This window comes from Convolutriloba macropyga, chromosome 2, assembly GCF_964194025.1.
Source record: "Convolutriloba macropyga chromosome 2, txConMacr16.3, whole genome shotgun sequence".
NCBI lineage: Eukaryota > Metazoa > Xenacoelomorpha > Acoela > Convolutidae > Convolutriloba > Convolutriloba macropyga.
In genome coordinates this window covers 23415538-23434922 of record NC_134469.1, presented here as the reverse complement: position 1 = coordinate 23434922, position 19385 = coordinate 23415538, and the positions used below count along the sequence as shown (strand labels likewise).

At 35.2% G+C, this 19385-nt stretch overlaps 2 protein-coding genes and 1 long non-coding RNA gene across 5 annotated transcripts in view; all 3 read left to right on the top strand.

Moving 5' to 3' along the window:
• LOC142334861 (SRSF protein kinase 3-like) overlaps positions 1 to 9843 on the top strand; it is a 41800-nt gene extending 31957 nt beyond the window's left edge. The window contains exon 10 of the mRNA XM_075383187.1: positions 9434 to 9843. Coding sequence (XP_075239302.1) covers positions 9434 to 9843 — 410 coding nt within the window. The remainder of the gene's footprint in view (positions 1 to 9433) is intronic.
• LOC142358300 (bridge-like lipid transfer protein family member 3B) overlaps positions 1 to 19385 on the top strand; it is a 381846-nt gene that overhangs the window by 289183 nt on the left and 73278 nt on the right. For all 3 annotated transcript variants that reach the window (XM_075409735.1, XM_075409739.1, XM_075409727.1), the window contains exons 2-3: positions 18142 to 18391; positions 18621 to 18929. In XM_075409735.1, coding sequence (XP_075265850.1) covers positions 18260 to 18391; positions 18621 to 18929 — 441 coding nt within the window. In that variant the 5' untranslated portion in view covers positions 18142 to 18259. The remainder of the gene's footprint in view (positions 1 to 18141; positions 18392 to 18620; positions 18930 to 19385) is intronic.
• On the top strand, positions 11964 to 14213 carry LOC142335198 (uncharacterized). Its single transcript, XR_012758860.1, has 2 exons — positions 11964 to 12811; positions 13843 to 14213. It is a non-coding gene; the product is annotated as an uncharacterized LOC142335198 (long non-coding RNA).

Below are 19385 nucleotides of genomic sequence, written 5' to 3'. Positions count from 1 at the left end.
CGATATTCTGACTTTGTCCAAGTTAGGGAAGAGATTATTTTGCACGACGATTCGAGTCGTTTCCGGTATTCTACCGGCTATGTTTTTTATGCAAAATTTTCGCTTGACGGTTTTGACTTTTCGAGTGACTTTTACGCCCTTGACTTTCTGCATTTCGCGTGATCTAAAATTCTCTCTCAATCACAATTTCAAGCAACTGAACTCAATTGGCGGCAATTTAATACTAAGAGTCAAATAAAAAATGCGCCGAAACTGGTGTCATTTTTTACTTTAAATCTTAATAGTGGTATATGTTAACCTCTAATGTGGTTATTTGAAGCCCACTATAGAACTTCTTAGTCCCATTTAGGCTACCCCCCCCCCCCCCCCCCCACCGACTGAAGCAGGCTGCAATTGATTAGAGCTCCCACTAGTCGTTCAAGAGCAATTCTTCCGACGTTTAGTCGGTTATGTTTTAAATATGTACATTGTTCTTTTGGAATCGTTTATGCTCTACTGACATTGTATAGAAATCGTTTCGCGTTTTACTGCTCATTTGTAGATATTTCGTCAGATTTTCGTTTATGCTCAAAATATTCCTATATTTAAGTTTTCTATCATAATTTTAGGACGCACTTTTTTAATTAATGTTTGAGATTTAATAATTTTTCTGATCAGCCTTGTCTGTCATTCGTCGACGCAGTTGATCAATTCTTGTCAGTCGACTGTACGACCGTATATAAATCATGATAAATTTGTTGTCACATTTACATAGTAAATCTTATCATCACCATTGCTTTTTGACCAAATTGAGCGGCTGCGATAAAGGAATTTGTTTTACATTGGATAGTGGTAACCGTCAATCTGAGCATATATCTGAAGCTATATGTCTGTGTGCAAGAGAGGGGAAAGAAATTCGCACTAATGAATCAACGGTGGTATAGAAAGAAGGTAAAAATGATTTTGTACTAGTACGTGGTGTACATTTCTGCGGTGGTAAAGAAACGCCCGTGTTATTGTTTTGAAGTTGTATACCATGACTTGACTGCGAAGCTGGGGAAACAAAATTGAATTAGATTAACACGCCTTCGGACAGCTTAGGTTGAATTTTTAATGTTAAAGGGCTTGAAAGTACTAGTACCTTTTCTTCATTAGAAAATATCAATGGGGCATATCAGGTACTTTTGTTGTGAAAGAATAGTGGATGCTTTCCATTAGTTTTATCACAGACTTTGCTAACTGGTTTGTGCCATAATTAAGTATCGGTATCGTTATTTTGAAAGGATTATTTTCCATTAGATAGCAATGGTAGATAATAAATTTTCAAAAGGTGTGGAAAATGGTTGAGAGTATTTTACGACCACAACCTTGTGGGAGAACACTGCGGAACAATGGTACTTTGAGTGGTGTCTATAGATAGCAAAAGTAGATTCAATTTTTTAAAAATGTTTGCCTCAAAAATAGTTCAGGACAAAAATTGCTGACCCTTAAAATCTGATACAGACGTGGTTTGACATTTAGCGGTTGCTGTCTTTCTATAAACCTTACTATATACTTATATGTCTTACTATATACTTATTAATAGCCGCCCTCGTCTTCTCAGCCGGCTATTATAGCGCTCCTATTTTTTACAATTCAAAGAATTTGAATTGTATTGGTGCGCTGTTTTTTTTTAAGATGTGTTCACGCATTTTTCAATGACTTTGATCGTTCAAAACGGGATAAACAGGTAAAGCCCAGCGGGCATTAAGTTTCATTAGAGTCCCAAAGTGGGCTTTAGTTGTCCTTCAAGTGCTAATAGTGGTGCAGCTGCTGGGATGGCCTTAACTTAAGGTTGAAAGGTCATTTTTAGGAGTTTTTGGGCTCAATATGGTGCAATTTTTCATGTTTTCTGTGATTTTTTGAGTTTTTTTGTTTGATTAGTCTTAGGTTGAAGTTTTTAAAAATTGATTAAGGTCTTTTGCGACACAAAACTGCTGCTTGTTTTGACCTTTTTATGAGTAATAAGTTTTGGTACTACAAACACAAACACGTGAAAGGATACTAATTTTTGCAATTTTTTTCAGGTTTTTTGAAAATTTTTGTCATAAGTTTTTTACTAAAAGTTTTTTTAGTCCTAGGTGCCAATAAATCTCCTCTAGAGTTTAATAAAGGGTTTGATGATAGACTCCTGTATAGTTTCTAGTGGTAATCCAATGGTTTTCAACTTCTTGTCATCATGAATTTTAGCATTTTTTGACAAACCTTGGAATTTTTTCATTTTTTGTCATTTTTTGTCCTTATTCAAGTTGTTTGAGTCCCAGGGGCCAGAAAACCTCATTAGGAGTTGGATAATAAGTTACTGAAAAATTTTTAGTTGCCATGGAATAGGTTTCAACATTGAATATCACAAGTTTTAGTAATTTTTTTTGACAAAATTCGCATTTTCAGTTTTTTGAAAATTTTCGTCATTTTTTTCAGTTTTCCAGCTTCAAGGACCAGGCAGTCTCCTTTAAGTTTTGTTAATAGGGCACTTCATGGTTTCTAGTAACAATGGAAGGATTTTTAACATTTTAGTGTCTCAAATTTTTTTGGATAAAATCTGCAATTTTTTTAAGGTTTCCTAAAATTTTTGTCAGTTTTTGATATTCGCCCATTTTCAAGTGCGAGAAAACCTATTTCACGTTCTGATAAAAAGTTACTGCATGGTTTTTAGTTTCAATGGATTTGTTTTCTACAATTTAACCTTTCAATTTTTGGAAGTTTTGTTGATAAAATTTGCAATTTTTTCGAGTTATTTCAAAATATTTGTCTTTTATTTAATTTTTCTTGTCTCAGTAGACAGGTAAGCTCATCCAGTGTTTGATTGTATGTTATTAAATAGTTGCTAGGGGCAATTGTATGGCTTTCAACATTTTAATAGAACGAATTTTTTTTTTTTGAAGTTTGAAATTTTTTCTACAATTTTTTGCCTATCGATCTATGAGCCAATGAGTTTTTTAAAGCCTGGAATTGGGTTACTGGGTAGCCTCTAGAGACACAGAAATGAATCTAAAAATATTTATATCATGATTTTCAGCAACATTTTTTGATATTTTGCAATTGATTTCTTTTCTTAAATTTTTTGGTCATTTTCGAGTCAATCGGTCTTCAAGGGCCAATGAATATTTTTCAGGTCTTGCAGATATAATACTGGACCCATTTCAGAAAGAAAATTGATTTTGAACATATTTATGAAATAGGTATTGTTAAAGGGAAAAAATTTTGCCTTAGGTTTAAGAGCTTCGAGTTTTAGCAATGAGTATATTTTGTGTAGTTTTGATTCTTTTAGTTTCTCAAATTTTCGAGATAATTTTTTGTGTTCTGGCTGGAATTGTTCAAATGAAGTTACTGGGTAGCCTCTAGAGACACAGAAATGTATCTGAAAATATTTATATCATGATTTTCAGCAACATTTTCTGATAATTTGCAATTGATTTCTTTTCTTAAATTTTTTGGTCATTTTCGAGTCAATCGGTCTTCAAGGGCCAATGAATATTTTTCAGGTCTTGCAGATATAATACTGGACCCATTTCAGAAAGAAAATTGATTTTGAACATATTTATGAAATAGGTATTGTTAAAGGGAAAAAATTTTGCCTTAGGTTTAAGAGCTTCGAGTTTTAGCAATGAGTATATTTTGTGTAGTTTTGATTCTTTTAGTTTCTCAAATTTTCGAGATAATTTTTTGTGTTCTGGCTGGAATTGTTCAAATGAAGTTACTGGGTAGCCTCTAGAGACACAGAAATGTATCTGAAAATATTTATATCATGATTTTCAGCAACATTTTCTGATAATTTGCAATTGATTTCTTTTCTTAAATTTTTTGGTCATTTTCGAGTAAATCGATTTTCAAGGGCCAATGAATATTTTTCAGGTCTTGCATATATAATACTGAACCCATTTCAGAAGGAAAAATTGATTTTAAACATATTTTTGAAATAGGAATATTTAAGGGGAAAAAATTTTGCCTTAGGTTTAAAAGCTTCGAGTTTTAGCAATGAGTATATTTTGTGTAGTTTTGATTCTTTTAGTTTCTCAAATTTTTGAGATGATTTTGTTTGTGTTCTGGCTGGCATTGTTCAATTGATCTGCTGGTCAGGTAGAGTACGTCTGAGTTTTTCATTCAATTCTTTGAATTGTATTTTAGGACTTGTCCTGCTATGTTTTTTTTACTTCGTCGAATAAAAAAATGTTTTGCTTTACCTCATTTTGCCGCTTTTTCAACATTTTGCTTGATATCTTTTTGACTTCTCTAGACTAGTTTCTCTCTTCTCTCATTCATTTTGAACATCAGCTGCTCAGCAAAGCAATTCAAAATGAACAGAGTCAGTATAAAAAAATTGAAGTCAGAAGTAGAAACGGGATAAACCCATAAAGCCCAAATTAGATGCCCGCTATTTGAACGTCGTTCCTATAAGTCTTAGTTACCATCTCTAATGCTTATTCGTATTGACAGTAGCCCCTGTAGCCTCTCTCTAAGAAACAGAAGTACGTTATGTTCAACTACGAAATGCCATCAAAATAAATCGGACTTAAAAAATGTTTTTGTACAAAATTTTTTTTTTTTCAAAATCTTCTATTCTTTTAATCCCAATCATGCTTATTGGAATCAACGGCGGCTATTTTTCGGCAGTCTGCCGGGTATGTTAGTATGTGAGACGGCATTTCTATATTCTTTAGTTGCTCAAAGATTTAATGCGAAGTTTTTGTGGGTAGTGAGCCTTTGATGCACCACTAAATGCATCTAAAATATTGTGAGTTCAAAATGTGAGATTTTGATACACATTTCGTTGCTTACTCGGAATTTGGGGAACTTTTAATTGGGGTTACTTTCAAGATTGGGGAAATATACACGAGGCAGTTTTTTTTAATCTCTAAAGTTTTTATGTTTTTTCTACTTTACAAGACAGAAATTTTGATAAAATGGAATCTAATTTTATGTTGAGTTTTCTTATATTGGGTTTTGAGGTCCAAGAATACTTGGATTTGACTTTGATTCAAACAGCCTTTTTGGGCGATGGTGGGAGATAAGTATATTAAAGCGATATCATGTTAATTATTTTGCTTCTGAAAGATATCAGTTTTTTCAAAGCATTAGTTTGCTATTTCGCTCTCTCTGGCAAGAGCAATAGGTTATTTGAATAGTAAGTTTTTGAACCTACGTGACTTATTCGCTTTTACACACGTTTTTATTGGTAGGTTTTAACAGGCAGTATCAATATCTTTCCATCCATAATTTATCAATATCTGGCAGTATCATTATCTTTCCATCCAATTAAAATGAAAGTGAGCTTCTTTTTTTAATAGCCGCGAAGCGATAGTGGCTATTACTGGTGACAGAGTGGTTTTTTTTACAATCCAAATGATTTGGATTGTATTGGTGTGCTATCTTTTTGTTAAAGATCTGTTCACGCTTTTGTCGGCTTTTTCATATCAGTGAGAAGTCAAATTAGAGCGGCGATTTTAGTCACGCTGAAGTACCAAAGGGAGCGAAAATTAGAGTAGGTTTAAGGCTTGAAGGTTTAGGAAACTAATTAATGGTGCGAGTTAATAGCTTATTAGTTTTCATGACTTTGACACTACTTTTTCTCAAAAATTTTGAGTTAATTTTTGAGTTTTTGTTGTACCTTTATAATTTTTGTTGTCTTATCGTTTATTCTCATTAATAACAGGCCTCATAGGTTGTTAGGAGAGGTTCATTTGGTCGATTAAATCGTTTCCGTTGATTTCAAAGCTGATGCCTTCTATGACTTTGGCATCAATTGTTTTCAAGAAATATAGAATTTTTCAGTTGTGCGAGTTATTGTTTTCAACTTTATTATCTCAAATGTTTGTCTCATTATTGACTGTTTTCATTGGTTTCTAATAAAGCTTTTCTTTTTGTTTAAAATCTTTTCAATTCATAGCTATTTCTTTGTTTGACTTATACGCAGTCCGTTTTTAAAAAACTATTGGTGAATTTTTGAGGTTTGCATGTATTTATTGAACTTGTTGCTGTCTTATCACTTAACCTCATTATTTACAGGTGCCATTGGTTGATAATGAGAAACAAGGGAGTTTAATTAGTGGCATGAGTTTTTAGAAATCTGTATTTGATTTTGACCATGTCTTTAAAAAATAGATTGATTTTTAAATCTTGCTTGTTTTGTTCTTGTGGTAAAATTGCTTAATCTCAATGGTGTCAAAATAATTCTTCTCATTGGACATCTAACACGGTTTCTTTGTCAGGTCAAAGCTAAATCAGTTCTTTGGATTCTAATTCAGGACTGGTCCTGCTTTGTTTTTTTTTTTTCATTTCTTTGATCGATTCGTTAAATTGTTTTAATTCGTTAAATCGATTATTCTTGCGACCTGACTTCTTGAAATTGACCTTTTCGATTTCAGTGATTTCTACTGCTTTGCAACTAAATTTTGTGTGCGTGACGTCATTTGTTCTGCTTTTGAGTCAATTGGTTGACTTAGCTCACTCAAAAAATGACTTATGAACTCGCTTAATGAACTTTAATTTTTTTGAACATTTACTAGTTAAAAATCAATAGTGTGCATCTATGCAGTGCCAAAGGTACATGCCCTAATTCTTGAGTATTAGATTCTTGTGTTTTGGTTTTCGAATATTAATTCTGAAAAAGCTCCCCTAGGGCTTTTTCCTTATAGAGCATATGTCTCATAAAAATGTACAAATCTAACCAAAAAGTCTCGTGGTCTATCAAAGGACTGTTGGTCAATCTGTCTAATTTTTTCTTTAGTTGTTTCAATTCATGAAAGGCTTGAAGATTCTATTGCGGCTGATTCAATCGACCGGCTATGTTATTCGCTTGTTCGTTTTACATAAGTCACCACTTTCACTTTTGACTTACCTCACTCAATGTTTCAACGGAATGGAATTTAGATAGGAAATTTACGCAAATGCGACCAAGGTCTAAAATCAAATTAAAAAGAATCGGGATGAACCAAGGAAGGGCGGGTATTGAGACTTAATCTGTAAAGACTAAGTGCATTAAGTTATCAAGTTTCCTTACTGTATACTTTTTTTGGTATTAGTATTCAGCTTATTGTCCCCCCACTAAGATTCTGAATTCCAATGTTTATTGAGTCTAGCAAGTCTGCAGACAACATTAGAACTTTTTTAGAGATTAATTAATAAAGCGTGTCGTCAATTTTTTCTTGCATTAAAATAACAAGGATCCTTAGTGTATTCTTAATTTGTTTTAGTATCACACTTATAGTACTCCTTTTCGGAGGTTGAACTGGGCATTTTTTAAACCTAATGAAACCGCGGAAAAATTGCAGCGCTTTTTGACACTTATTTAGGCGCTCTCCTTTTTTTTAGAATTAGATTTACCTTTTGATCTCGTTTTTCGTTTTACACAAGTCACAATTTTCACGTTTGACTTCTGACTTACTTCACTCACTGTTTCAAATGAATGGATTTTAAGTTCTTTCGCGCATTGAATTAGTAATTTAGTGAACATGGTCAATGTCAAAAGAGCAAAATCAAAAGAAACGGGATAAGCCGATAAAGCCCGGTCATTAGGTCATTGAGAATTAGGTTATCAAAGTTCATTAGTATTTGATAGCTGACATTGGTATTAAGCTTCTTAGCTTAAGTTTGGAAGCTGAATTAAGTATTGATATAGAATTCAACTGAAACTGCACGCCATATTCGAACACTTTTTGACACTGATAAAAAAACAGAAAAAATTTATGTCAATTTATCTTTTTATTTTCTTTTTTTTCCTTTTCAATCCCGATGTGTATCAAGCGCGTCAACGGTGGCTATTTTCGGCAATCTTCCTGATATGTTCATAATTTTGCTCTTTTTTCTTGTATCGGTATCTTGTGAGAATGTTGAGAATATTTCCAAAAATTATTTCTCTCATTAGCTTTTTTTACAATTGAAAGAAGCTGAGTTGCATTGAAGCACTCTTTTTTGAGATCTGGTCACACATTTTGACGTCTGTGAAGTCAAATTGAAGTGATGGTTTTGGTCACAGCGAACATGAAATGAAGTGAAGAGGCTTGACTTAGTGCGATGACTTGAATTTTTCACTCCAACTATAGAGGAAACTGTGTTCGAAAATTCGCTTCATCGCTGGTGGTTTTTGTTCACATGCGGCAATTTGAAATTGATTTTTGATTTTTTTATTGGAATTTTAAAATGTTTTTTTTCAACATCTTGTCATATTCCTTTCTAGGTCTAATTTCCTTTAGCCAATGAACTTTCTTTGAATTGTTTATCAGGACTTGTCCTGCTTTGGTTTTTAGTTTGTTTTACCTGTTGATAAAAAAATTTGGTTTTAAAATAATTCAAGATTTTACCTTTGACTTCTAACTTACCTTACTCACTGTTTCAACTGAATGTAGTTTAGAACTCACTCAAACAAATTTACGCATTATAGTGAATACGGTCAAGGTCAAAAAGGCAAAAAGAACGGTTCAAACCGATGAAGGTTGTAATAGAACGATTTAGTTTTAGTGTATAAGATTATCAGGGTTCATTAGACTCGTTGCTAGCTGTCATTAGTATTAAGCTTGATAGCCTTCAGTTTAGCAGCCAAGTTAACTATAATTGTGTAATCTAACTGAAATTAGGGCACTTTTGGACACTATGAATAAGTGTGTGTCTCTTTTTGTGTCTTTCTTTGTTTTAATCCCGATATGCGTCAAGTGGGTCAACGGTGGCTTTTTTCGGGCAATTTGCCGGCTATATTTCTGACTTATCTGAGTAATTTAAAGTATGTAATGCGAACCATGGACATTTCAAACAGTTGTTCAATTGCCCTCGGAGAACGTTGAAACAATTATAGTAGTCTTGTATATCTTATCCAAAAATGTTGGTTGACAGTTTTGCTCAAGAATATCCTATCGCTTGTTTCTACGTTTTGCTTTTTTTGGAACCCGCTAACTTAACTTTAGTTTACTATGGAAGATTTTTTGACGATAGACCAAGAAGGGACAAATTTTTTGCCCATACCTGGTCCTCAGATGATCTCAGAAGACCTCAGAGTGCATTTAGGTAAGATATGAAGCATTTTATGCTGTGGAATATTTGATTGCTTAACTTGGAAAGAAAAAATATTGGAGCAATTTATAATCAAGAACGATTGGTTTCGGCATCTCCAGAAATATGTGGCATATATGTTTTCGAACTACGTCAATCGTCCTAAAAATCGTTAAATTTTTTTACCAGTCATCGATTCGCGTTAGTTCACTCTTTTTTTTGTGAGGTGGAATAAAGTGGTTATGTTGGCTTAATTTTTGTTCATAACCGCAATAGATTCTGCGTTATTTTTTATTCGTCCTACTTTGAAATCAAGACGATTATCAATTCTTTCCTTGGCAAAAGCCTCATCAGTTGAATTGATAATTTTGGTAGATTAAATCAGTCACCTGAGTTGATTCATGCTTGTTATGACGTGGACTAAATGTTTTAGGCAACCTTCTACACATCCAAGATTTGCGAATGTGGCCATTGTACAATGTGCTGAGGGAGAAGTACAAGTGGCCGGAGGAAGAGGCCATCTCCTTCACCTCCTTCCTGTTGCCGATGCTTGCCCTGGACCCACAGCACAGAGCCACGGCTGCCGAGTGTCTCATGCACCCATGGCTACAAGACCATCCACCTCCCCCAGCCTACGCAACAGTTGGGGGTGCTACAACACTCTCTAACACTACCAACACAACGGGTCAATGCGGTGCTATCGGCCTTCCAGTGCCCCCTCCCCACCTTCGTGAATTAATGGTACACCACCCCCCTCCCCCTATGCCTGCTTCTCCAAATACACCCCAGGACCCCTCACTGGAAACCCACTCACAGCAGCCCACATTGACCATACCACAGTAGACATGGCAGAATTGTAAATTACTACGTTGACACCTCCCACAACGAGTACGGTGCCCTAAATGAATTTAGAATCAAATTTACCTCGATTAAGACAACTTGGAGTGAACTTTTAGACTGTGACGATATACAAATACTCATCTCAACTAGCATGAAGAAAGCCTAAATTTGAATTCAATCCTATTTTTAAACAGAAGAGGAAAGTGATCAGCAAATGCGTCTACATTGATCTAATTCGTCTGGCGGCCGAATTGTTGTCGCCACTGAGTGCTTATAGTCTACCTTAATTACATAATTAGCTGATGCTGTTACATCCCACTATGCTCCCTCTTCATCTAAAGTACCTTGTAACTCTTGAATGCAGTTTGCCAGCTTTTTATACCCGCTCGAAATGAATTCTTACCCAATGGGGCATCAAACATACCAATTTATCAGAAAAAGTGCAAAGCCATTTTGTGAATTAGAATTTGACTGTTTTGTCCATATAATATTTCATTCACGCCTTCCTTCTCTCTCGTCTCTTCTTCGTCTTCTGCAGCAGTGACCGTGTGAGGTTGGCTACTTTGTTATATTGTTTATAGATTACTACCCCTCTAGTGTCAATTTTTCTATGGAATGTCCAGGTTAACCATTGTTGTGCTATTTAATGGATGTTTAACCTATTTTCTCATTAACAAACAAACAGCCCCAGTCGAGCAACACTAAATTGAAATCGGCTTTTTAAAGCCAAGAAATAACAACGAGTAATTAATTTTTAAAAAGGAGAATATTTATATAAATGCTATCTGTTTAATAGCCGCCGTTAGCCTCTCATCGGCTGTTGTTTAGACGCTCGCCTTTTTTACAATTCAAAGAGTTTGAATTGTATTGGGGCGCTGTCTTTTTTAAAGATCTGTTATTACATTTTCATGATTCTTGAAGTGAAATTGATGTGTCGATTTTGGTCACGCCGAAACAGGAAGTAAAGTGAAAAGCGAATAAACTTTTCCGGCTTGAACTTTTCTGACGTGCCAAAGCGAGTGAAGTTTTGCGGTGTGAACTTTTTTTCACTCTTATTTTGAATTCGTGTGAAAAAACGGTGTTTGAACAAAAGTTCACTTTCTCGCAATGGTCTTTTTGTTCACATGCGGAAATTTGATGATTTTTCAACTGTTTTTTCGACTTTTTTGATAGGATTTTTTTCTAATTGGTTTTTCCAATCCATTCTACGTCTCGTTTTTTGTTTAGTTAATAAAATTTCTTTGAATTGTAGGTCAGAACTTTTCGTGCTATGTTTTTTACTTTCGATTATGATTTCGTTCACGTTTTTTTTTAAATTGCTCTCGAACGAAGTTTGAGGCAGATATTGTAATATTTTGACTTTTAATGCAAAATTTTGGCTTGACCCGTTTTTTACTTTTGTTCTTGAACATTCTTTGACTTCCATTGCTTTCATTTGCCTCCATTTTGCGCTTCACTTCATTTTTTAGTGACCTCAATTGCTCTCTTATTGTTTGTTGCTAATATAAAAGGTCGGATTTTTGCACCATTAAAAAATATCTAAGCTACACCCCTAAATTAAATTGCACCGCGCCAGACGTTCGAGAGTAGTTCATACGACTTTAGTCGGTTTTTGTTCGCATTACAAGTCACGTCTCTACAAGTCACGACTCATGGCTTACCTCACTCACTGTTTCAACTGAATGGATTTTAAATTCGTTCACTTACTGAATTACGTAATTTAGTGAATACAATCAATGTTAAAAGAGCAAAATCAAAGAAACGCGATAAACTGATAATACCCATTCATTAAGTCAGTGCATTAGGTTATCAAAGTTTATTAGAGCGATTGCTAGCTGGTACTAGTATTAAGCTGAATAGCCTTCAGTTTAGAAGCTAAGTAAAGTATAGTTTTAGAATCTAACCGAAACTGTACACCAAATTAGAACACTGTTTGAGACGCTTTTTGAAGCAAATTCTGACAATTTTTACCTGTTCTTTTTTCTGTGTCAATGCCGATGTGCATCAACGGTGGCTATTTTCCGGCAATCTGATGGCTATGTTTCAAAATATTGGAAAAATAGTAGCATTTTCATACTTTGGTTTATACTCGATTTAAACATACATTTTTATAGTTTATAAACCATTATTTATATACCAATTTTACGAGTAATTTCTTACAGGTCGTCTGGGGCCACAACCCGAAGAGAATTCCTAGTCTTCCTTTAAATTTGAGGAAAAACATTTTTGGATATGAGAGCTGCTGTTGCTATGCTTATGCATTGAAAACAAATTCTACTCATGAATCAACGCTTTCACATATATACATACACCCGCTGCTGTGAAGTAGAAATATCAAATTTATTATATTGTTATTATATTGCATACAAATTATGAGATGGCTTTTTAATTTGTATTCATCCTGTCGATCAATAGTTTAACACGCATTCACACGCAACCGCATACACTTCAAATAAACATAAATTTGAGCTCTTTTTGATAGTTTGTTTTCTCTCTGCTCCCCTCATCTCTTGTTTCCTTATTTCAGGTCATCTTTTCTGTTAACATACTTTCGCAAAGTTTTCAACTCTTATGCTACTCCACGCTATGCTGTGAATGAACGTTTCCGCTATTTATCCGCTAATTGAGATTTTGGAAAACGGAGGTGCTATCGTTGTGAAGGATTGTCGGATCTTGTTCATACTGCAGAACCCTCCCCTCTTCAATTCGTCCCGTAAGAGCAAATACCTCCAATATTAACAGCCCGGTTTGATGCTAAATTTAACTCAGCGCAGATTTTCTCCCTTTCTAACTTGAAAGTTGAGGCTTACTTGCAGATTATAGTAGTTGTTAACAAGATCTGATGTTACAATGAATAGCGATTATTAGTTTGTATTAATAATATTTCGGTTACTTAACTTCAGTTAAAATGGTGCTCTTAGTTTTCATATTTACCTCGTTTGGGCCGAAGAAACTTGTATGGAGACAAAGGGTAAGTGAATGGAACTTTCTGAGCCGTTCATTGAAAACTAGGATATCCACGCTTTTGAGCTTAAACGCATTTGATTGCAGGTACTTATTAAATTTCATGCATAATAAAATCTTAGCTAATAAATGTTTCTTAGCCCATATTATTGGAATTGTGGAAATTGATTGTAGTAAATTTTCCCCCAGTTCAAGCCAAATAAAAATTTAGTGAAAATTTGGTACAAAATTGTCTCAAAATGTTATGAGCGGAGATGCTGTAGATTATCTGAGTATATTTCGTGTATTAAGTAAGATTTTTGTGAGCAGTTTTCTGCTGTTCACTTGATAAGGTGACTGCCCCAGCTAGACGGGTCTTCGGATGTACCAGTGCTTACTTAAAAAAACCAAATGCAATGCAATTCACTTCTAATTTTAATACTATTTCTCGTTTTCAAATACGTTTTGTTGCCTCCCTTCACTTTATTTTTGTGACATACAAGTTATCTCTAGACGCTTACCTATATCTAATAACTCACTACTATTATGCAATTTTGAGATGTGCTTCCTTCTCTCCGTGAATGGCTTCAAAGCTGGGTTTAGAGAACAAATATTTTAAGAATATCTCAAGGTTATGCAAGTTTTTAGTTGATACAAAAGCTTTGCTCTGTGCCCAGATTTGAGTAGTCATCAAATCAATCCCATCTACAATGAGCGATTGAGGTTTCAATATATACGGGACAGTTAAGCAGAAGTCGCCCAATCTCACCTTGAACATTATGGTGCAGCTTGCTTATTGTCATTAGGGAATCGGCGTTTAATACGGAGACAGAGCAGTCAACAAATGGCAATGCCTACCTGAACCCATTTGCTTCACTTTTTTAAAAAATAAATATCGGTAATCCGTTGCATATATAAGTCTTTATTATGGAAAATGCTGAAAATGAACCAACTTTAAGCTTTGGAATGTAGTAATATATCCTGCAGTTACCCGCGAGGTCGATTACGTAATGCCGAACTGCAATGTCATCCATATTAGACCTTATTTTGTTGCTTTAGAAATGTCTCGCTCAATCTTCATCATGAATGCAAAGAAATTATTCCTGCAGTCAATGAATTTTTCCCACAATAGAATGAACTGGAAGTACAATTTACTCAATTGTGGGAAGGTTTTGACGGTGGCCAAGTACTGAGTTATGTTAGCATAAATGAGACAATTCCAACTATTTAGCCGCTCTGCTGTTATTACTTCTCTTACTACTACTAGTGTGTGTTGAAAAGTAGTTAAATTGTAAATTAATGTGGCGCTGTTTTGAGATTAATATAGTTTGTTAATTAATTAAACCCAACTAATTAACATCCACTTCCATTTCGAATTTGTTAGTTTTGACATTGGTTCACTTTGTTGTAAATAACTTTTTTGAACCCAATTAGCTTCACCGGTGTATACAAGGTTGAGTGTAGCACAGAGACTCCCGAGGTGATCGGAAGAGAGCAATATGCTTAGAGATTGTGGTATTAGACGAAAAGTGGATTTACGGCACGTTAACTGTCATCAAGATGTGCGGTCTTTAATAAGCTCTACATTTTACGAATGAGTGTTGCGGCACTTTTTTTAAACTATGAAAAGCCTCTTCATATAATATTTCATCAGATCGACATAAGTAATTTTTTTGAAAAGTCTTCAGCTGTCATCTGTCCGTAAGCATACTAATGTTTTCAATAATCCAGTTTTTGAAATATAAGGGTAATATTTAAAAAATGAAATATAAGCAATTTAGAAATGGAAAAGTTAAAACAATTTTACTGTTTGCGTCCCTATAACCATTCGTACTTTTTAATAGCCGCGATCTTCTCAGCCGGCTGTTATTGTGCTCCTTGCTGTTTACAATGCAAAGATTTTGGATTGCATTAGGGCGCTGTCTTTTTTAAACATTTTCACATTTTTTAATTGTTCTCAAACGAAGTTTGTAACAATTATATTAGTCCTGTCGGTCTTTTTTATGCGATTTGTCGCTTGACCGATTTTTGTCTGACCCATTTTGTCCTCTAAAAAACGGGATAAACAAGTATTGCCCAGCGGGCATTAAGTGCTCTTAGAGCCTTTCAGCTCACTAGTCTCTAAGTATGCTATTCGCAGAAACTGTTTTGGAGACTTACGGTGTGAAGGGCGGTTCGTAGAGGTAGAGGACACCCCATTGCTGACCCCTCACTATTGCTCACCCTCCGTTGTCAGGCCCCACCCCACTGCCCCCCCCCCCCTCGGTGCAAAACGTGGCTGGCTACTGACAAGGCCAGCCGGTCGTTTGAGAGCAATTCGCCCGACGTTAGTCGGTTATGTTTTACATATTTTTTTTACAATTCAAAGAATTTGAATTGCATTGGGACGCTGTCTTTGACGACTGAACGAGGAATATTGGTGGAGCATCTTTTTTCATCGTTGATTTTTTGGAGTGTATTTAAAGCAGGATGGAAAAAATGCGGTACGTTAAAACTAAGTCTTTAAGTCAAACTGATAAATTGAAGAACAGAGACTGGAGAAACTGACTTTTTGTTCATCCTGAGTTTTGAGAGAGAGAGAGAGCGAAATGAAGTGTGGAAAAATTTTTTGCTAGGCGAGCGAAATTTTTTAATCACGTGTGGTATTTTCGAAGGAATTTGTTTGTTTTTACTTCACTTTTTTGGGTGAAGTGGTTTTGTTGAAGCCTGTTAACAATTAACTGTACGTTTAGGAGCATTGTTGATCATCTCAGTCATGTCTTACTGTTTTATCTGCAATGATAGTTAATGAAAATAGGCTAAATGTAATTAATTTTCTGCTTAATTTTTTCTGATATTTTTGTTGTCTTATTCTTTTGTTTTTCAGCCGTTAAGATTTTTTTTATGTACAATTGTGTAATTAGAAGTTTTGGTAAGATTATTGCTCTTTAGTGAAAATAATTAAAGGTCTGATAGCTCATTTTTTGATAAAATAATCCAATTTTCTCTTTTTGTAGTTTTTTTTAATTCTTGCTCATGTTTTCCAGTGTATGTTGTTTTCTCTCATATGTTGTTTTCCAGTGTACTTGGGCGATTTTGATCACGCCAAAACAGATAATTGATAGAATAATTGAGGAAAATTGTAAAGTTGAGTGAGAAAACGTTTTTTGAACAGGTTTTTCGGTTTATGAGAGCTAATTTTTGTTCTCATGCGTCATTTTTTTTACTGTTTCTTTTTGTTTATTCTTCTGATTTTTTTAAAATTTTTTGAATTGTTTTAGGATTTTTTCTGCTTTTTTTACAATTCAAAGAATTTGAATTTTTGAATTATTTTGGTGCGCTGTCCTTTTTAGATCTGGTCCACACTTTTTCATGATTTATGAAGTCAAAATGAGGTGATGATTTTGGTCTCGCCGAAGCAGGAAGTGGAGCCAAAAAGAAAGTGATTTTGCGGCGAGAAATTCTTGCTCTCTAAGTTTAAGGTAGAGTGAGAAATTTGTGTTTGAACGGTAGCTCGCTTTCTCGGTAGCAGTTTTTTATTCACATGTGGCATTTTGACATCGTTTTGCTGTTTTTTTTTTTAAAAAATTTCTAAATGGTTTTTCCAAACCATCCATAGTCCTGTCTAGCTCTTGTTTTTATATTAGGCAATAAAAATTCTGTGAATTGTATCAGGACTTGGCCTGCTATGATTTTTTATGTCAATGTGAACTCAAATTGGAGTATTGGTTTAGTCAGGCTAGGGTAGGGAATGGAGTGAAAAAGGGAGTAGTTTAAGGCGTGAAATTTCAAAATGATTTCAGTCGTCAATGGGCAGCTAATTTTGTTTGACTTTTATGCTATTGGTTGTTATAAATTACTATCGATTGTTGACCGTATTGAGTTTTATTGGCTTTCTAATTGTGTATAATTGCAAATAGTTTTTCATGACTTTAAACTACTTTCAGATGATTCACTCTGCTGGGTTCCAATTGTTTTTGGAATTATGCATTGAAATGAGGAGACTATTCAACATCCCTGAGTCCAAAAATTTGAATTTTGATTTCGATTGATATAAATTCAACTTTTTGAAATGCCCTTAAGTTTTCATTTGGAACTGCTCGGCTTCCAAATAGCCGGCTGCCAAATAGCCCGCTTCCAAATAGCTCGGCTTTAAAATAGCCCGCTTTTCCAATTCTTGGTCGAATTGTCGTTTTTAGATCTTAAGAAGCTTAAAGTAGAGATTTCTGAGATGTTTTTGCTTCGTGAAGCTAGATGTTCAGCACAAAACCATTTTTGTTGTTCTATATCTTTTCAATTTTTTGGGTTAAATTTACGGGTTAAATTTCAATTTCGGTTTAATTTTTTCTGGGTTAAATTTTCTGTCAAAGTTACTTAATATCTATCTAAACTTGTAATTGAATCTTAATAGCATTGCAATAACTGTGAGTTCCAGTTGTCAGTATGAATATCCATTCCAATTTTTTCTCAAATGTTTCATATCAAGATTATAAAAGATGAGCTGAAAAAGTCCCTCTCGTTTTTGCAAAATCGGCCAACTCCGAGGCGGCAAGCAGTTTCCTATATAAATGACTGCCCAGGCGAATAAAAGAAGATCTTACTGCTTTTAAACTATCCAAAAATGATCAAGGAATTTGTTCAACAGGCAGAGGTTTTTCAGCCGTAGCTTGCACTTTTGGCTGGCCCACTGTCTGAGACCCTGCCGCGATTTGTCAATAATGGAACTAGATTACTGAGAATAAAAGCGAATAAATTCAAATGAATGAAATGCAAATGGGCACAGCTATTGAACAATAGCATCATGATAATGTGCCATAGTGTATGCGAGTCTTTGTTCTCTCGCTCTCGTTCTCAGCTCATGTTATTGTTTCAGAGGCATGACCGCCACAAAGGCTAACTGACCAAGACAAATATGGCTCTAATACAATATTTTGATGGCTCTTGTATTAACACTGTACCTACCGCCAAATTACTAAGACATGCATAGCAAATTGGTTGAATTCATGTGTTTGAAAAGTTGTTGATAGCGTTTTTGATAAGTTTTTTTGCGGAAAATTTGGCTGCTGACCTCTATTGCCCTTCGGGAAAATGTCACCCTGTGTAGTTGATGTTGTTTAATGTTGCATTAGAATCATACATATTAGGTGCAATAGCAAATTTTAAATTAGATACTCAAACAATTATCGTTTCCAAAGGCCAGTTGTTCTGCTCAAACGTACTTTTGAATCTGAATTTTTTCTTTAAAGGTAGAAAGAGAACGAAGTGATTGGTTACTCCTAATTCAAATTTCGCGGTTAACGATGAGATCAATGCAAGTTATTGTTATGTTGGTTTGCTGGTATGTATCCCATAGTAAAAAATGTTTGTTTCCTATTTTAGATAAAATGCGCTATTAAGATGTTCGATTCCGCTTAGATATGTAACAGTTAGTTTGCGAAAACAACAGGTGTCAGATTTGAAGAGCGCCAGGACACGCAACTGGGTTCACTGAACCGGAATGGCGTCGTTTGTAAAGCGAGAGTTGCTCAAGCACCTGACGCGCTTCGCTAAGAATCTGGACCCGGCCAAGCTCAACATAAGCGCAATGCGAGGAGAGGGAGAGCTGACTGGACTCGAGCTAGATGAACAGGTTGAAGATTTTTTTAATAAGATACTTCAGTTTTTTAGTTGGATCTATTTTGTACCCTTTTCCCCTGTCACGATTGATCAATGTAAAAAAGGGACTCGTGCATAGCAATTGCAAATCAGCAGTTCAGAAACTATCTTTGTTTAATCCAGTCAGTTTCAGACTGCAAATGATAATGTTCTTCCTTCTGTTTCTGAGCCGGTAATTTTCGGGAGCATTAATCCTCGATTAGGTTCTGATGAGTTTGCTTGAGCTCCCCTCCTGGCTTAACATCAAGTCTGCCACCTGCAACAGAGTTTCAATCAAGATACCATGGACCTCCCTCAAGTCCAAGCCAATAGGCATCTATCTGGACTGTGTGAATGTCATGATGGAGACATGCGAGGAGCTCCGTAAAGACAACGGAGCCGGTGCCAATTTGGCAGGTAGTGGGGAGACGAACAAGTACGGGTTTGTGGAGCGTGTGGTTGATGGCATCTTTGTCCAAGTATCTTCAGTCCTCATTTCCTTCAAGTCATACGCCTTCTCAGCTGATATTGATGTTAGTTTTAGTGGTGGAATTAGATATTTCATCATATTCTTGTAATGACTCATATAGAAGGACTTATCTCGACTTATTTAGTTTGAGCGTGATCTGTTCAAGATAAATTAATTATTAGTTGCTCCTGTAAAGGTCCTGCGGTGAGCTTGGTATTCAAAGGCCTCAGCTTTAGTACGCCTCACAAAAAGCTGCGGATCTTTTCCCTTTGTGCCCCCCAGTACGTTATGCTCCCCCGCCGTTTCAGAGAACGTGCCATTACATAGAAACTCATCATATAAAAATATGGCACGTGCGTCTGAGGGGTCCAAATAATATGCACCCACTAGTTGGGGGGGGGGGGGGCACAAACGGAAAAGATCCGCCGAAGATACTTATCTGCTGGCATTGGGTGTCATTTTTGTACAAATAAGATTAATGTAGTTTAGTTCGGCTTTCAGTTGTGCTACCTTATTTGAA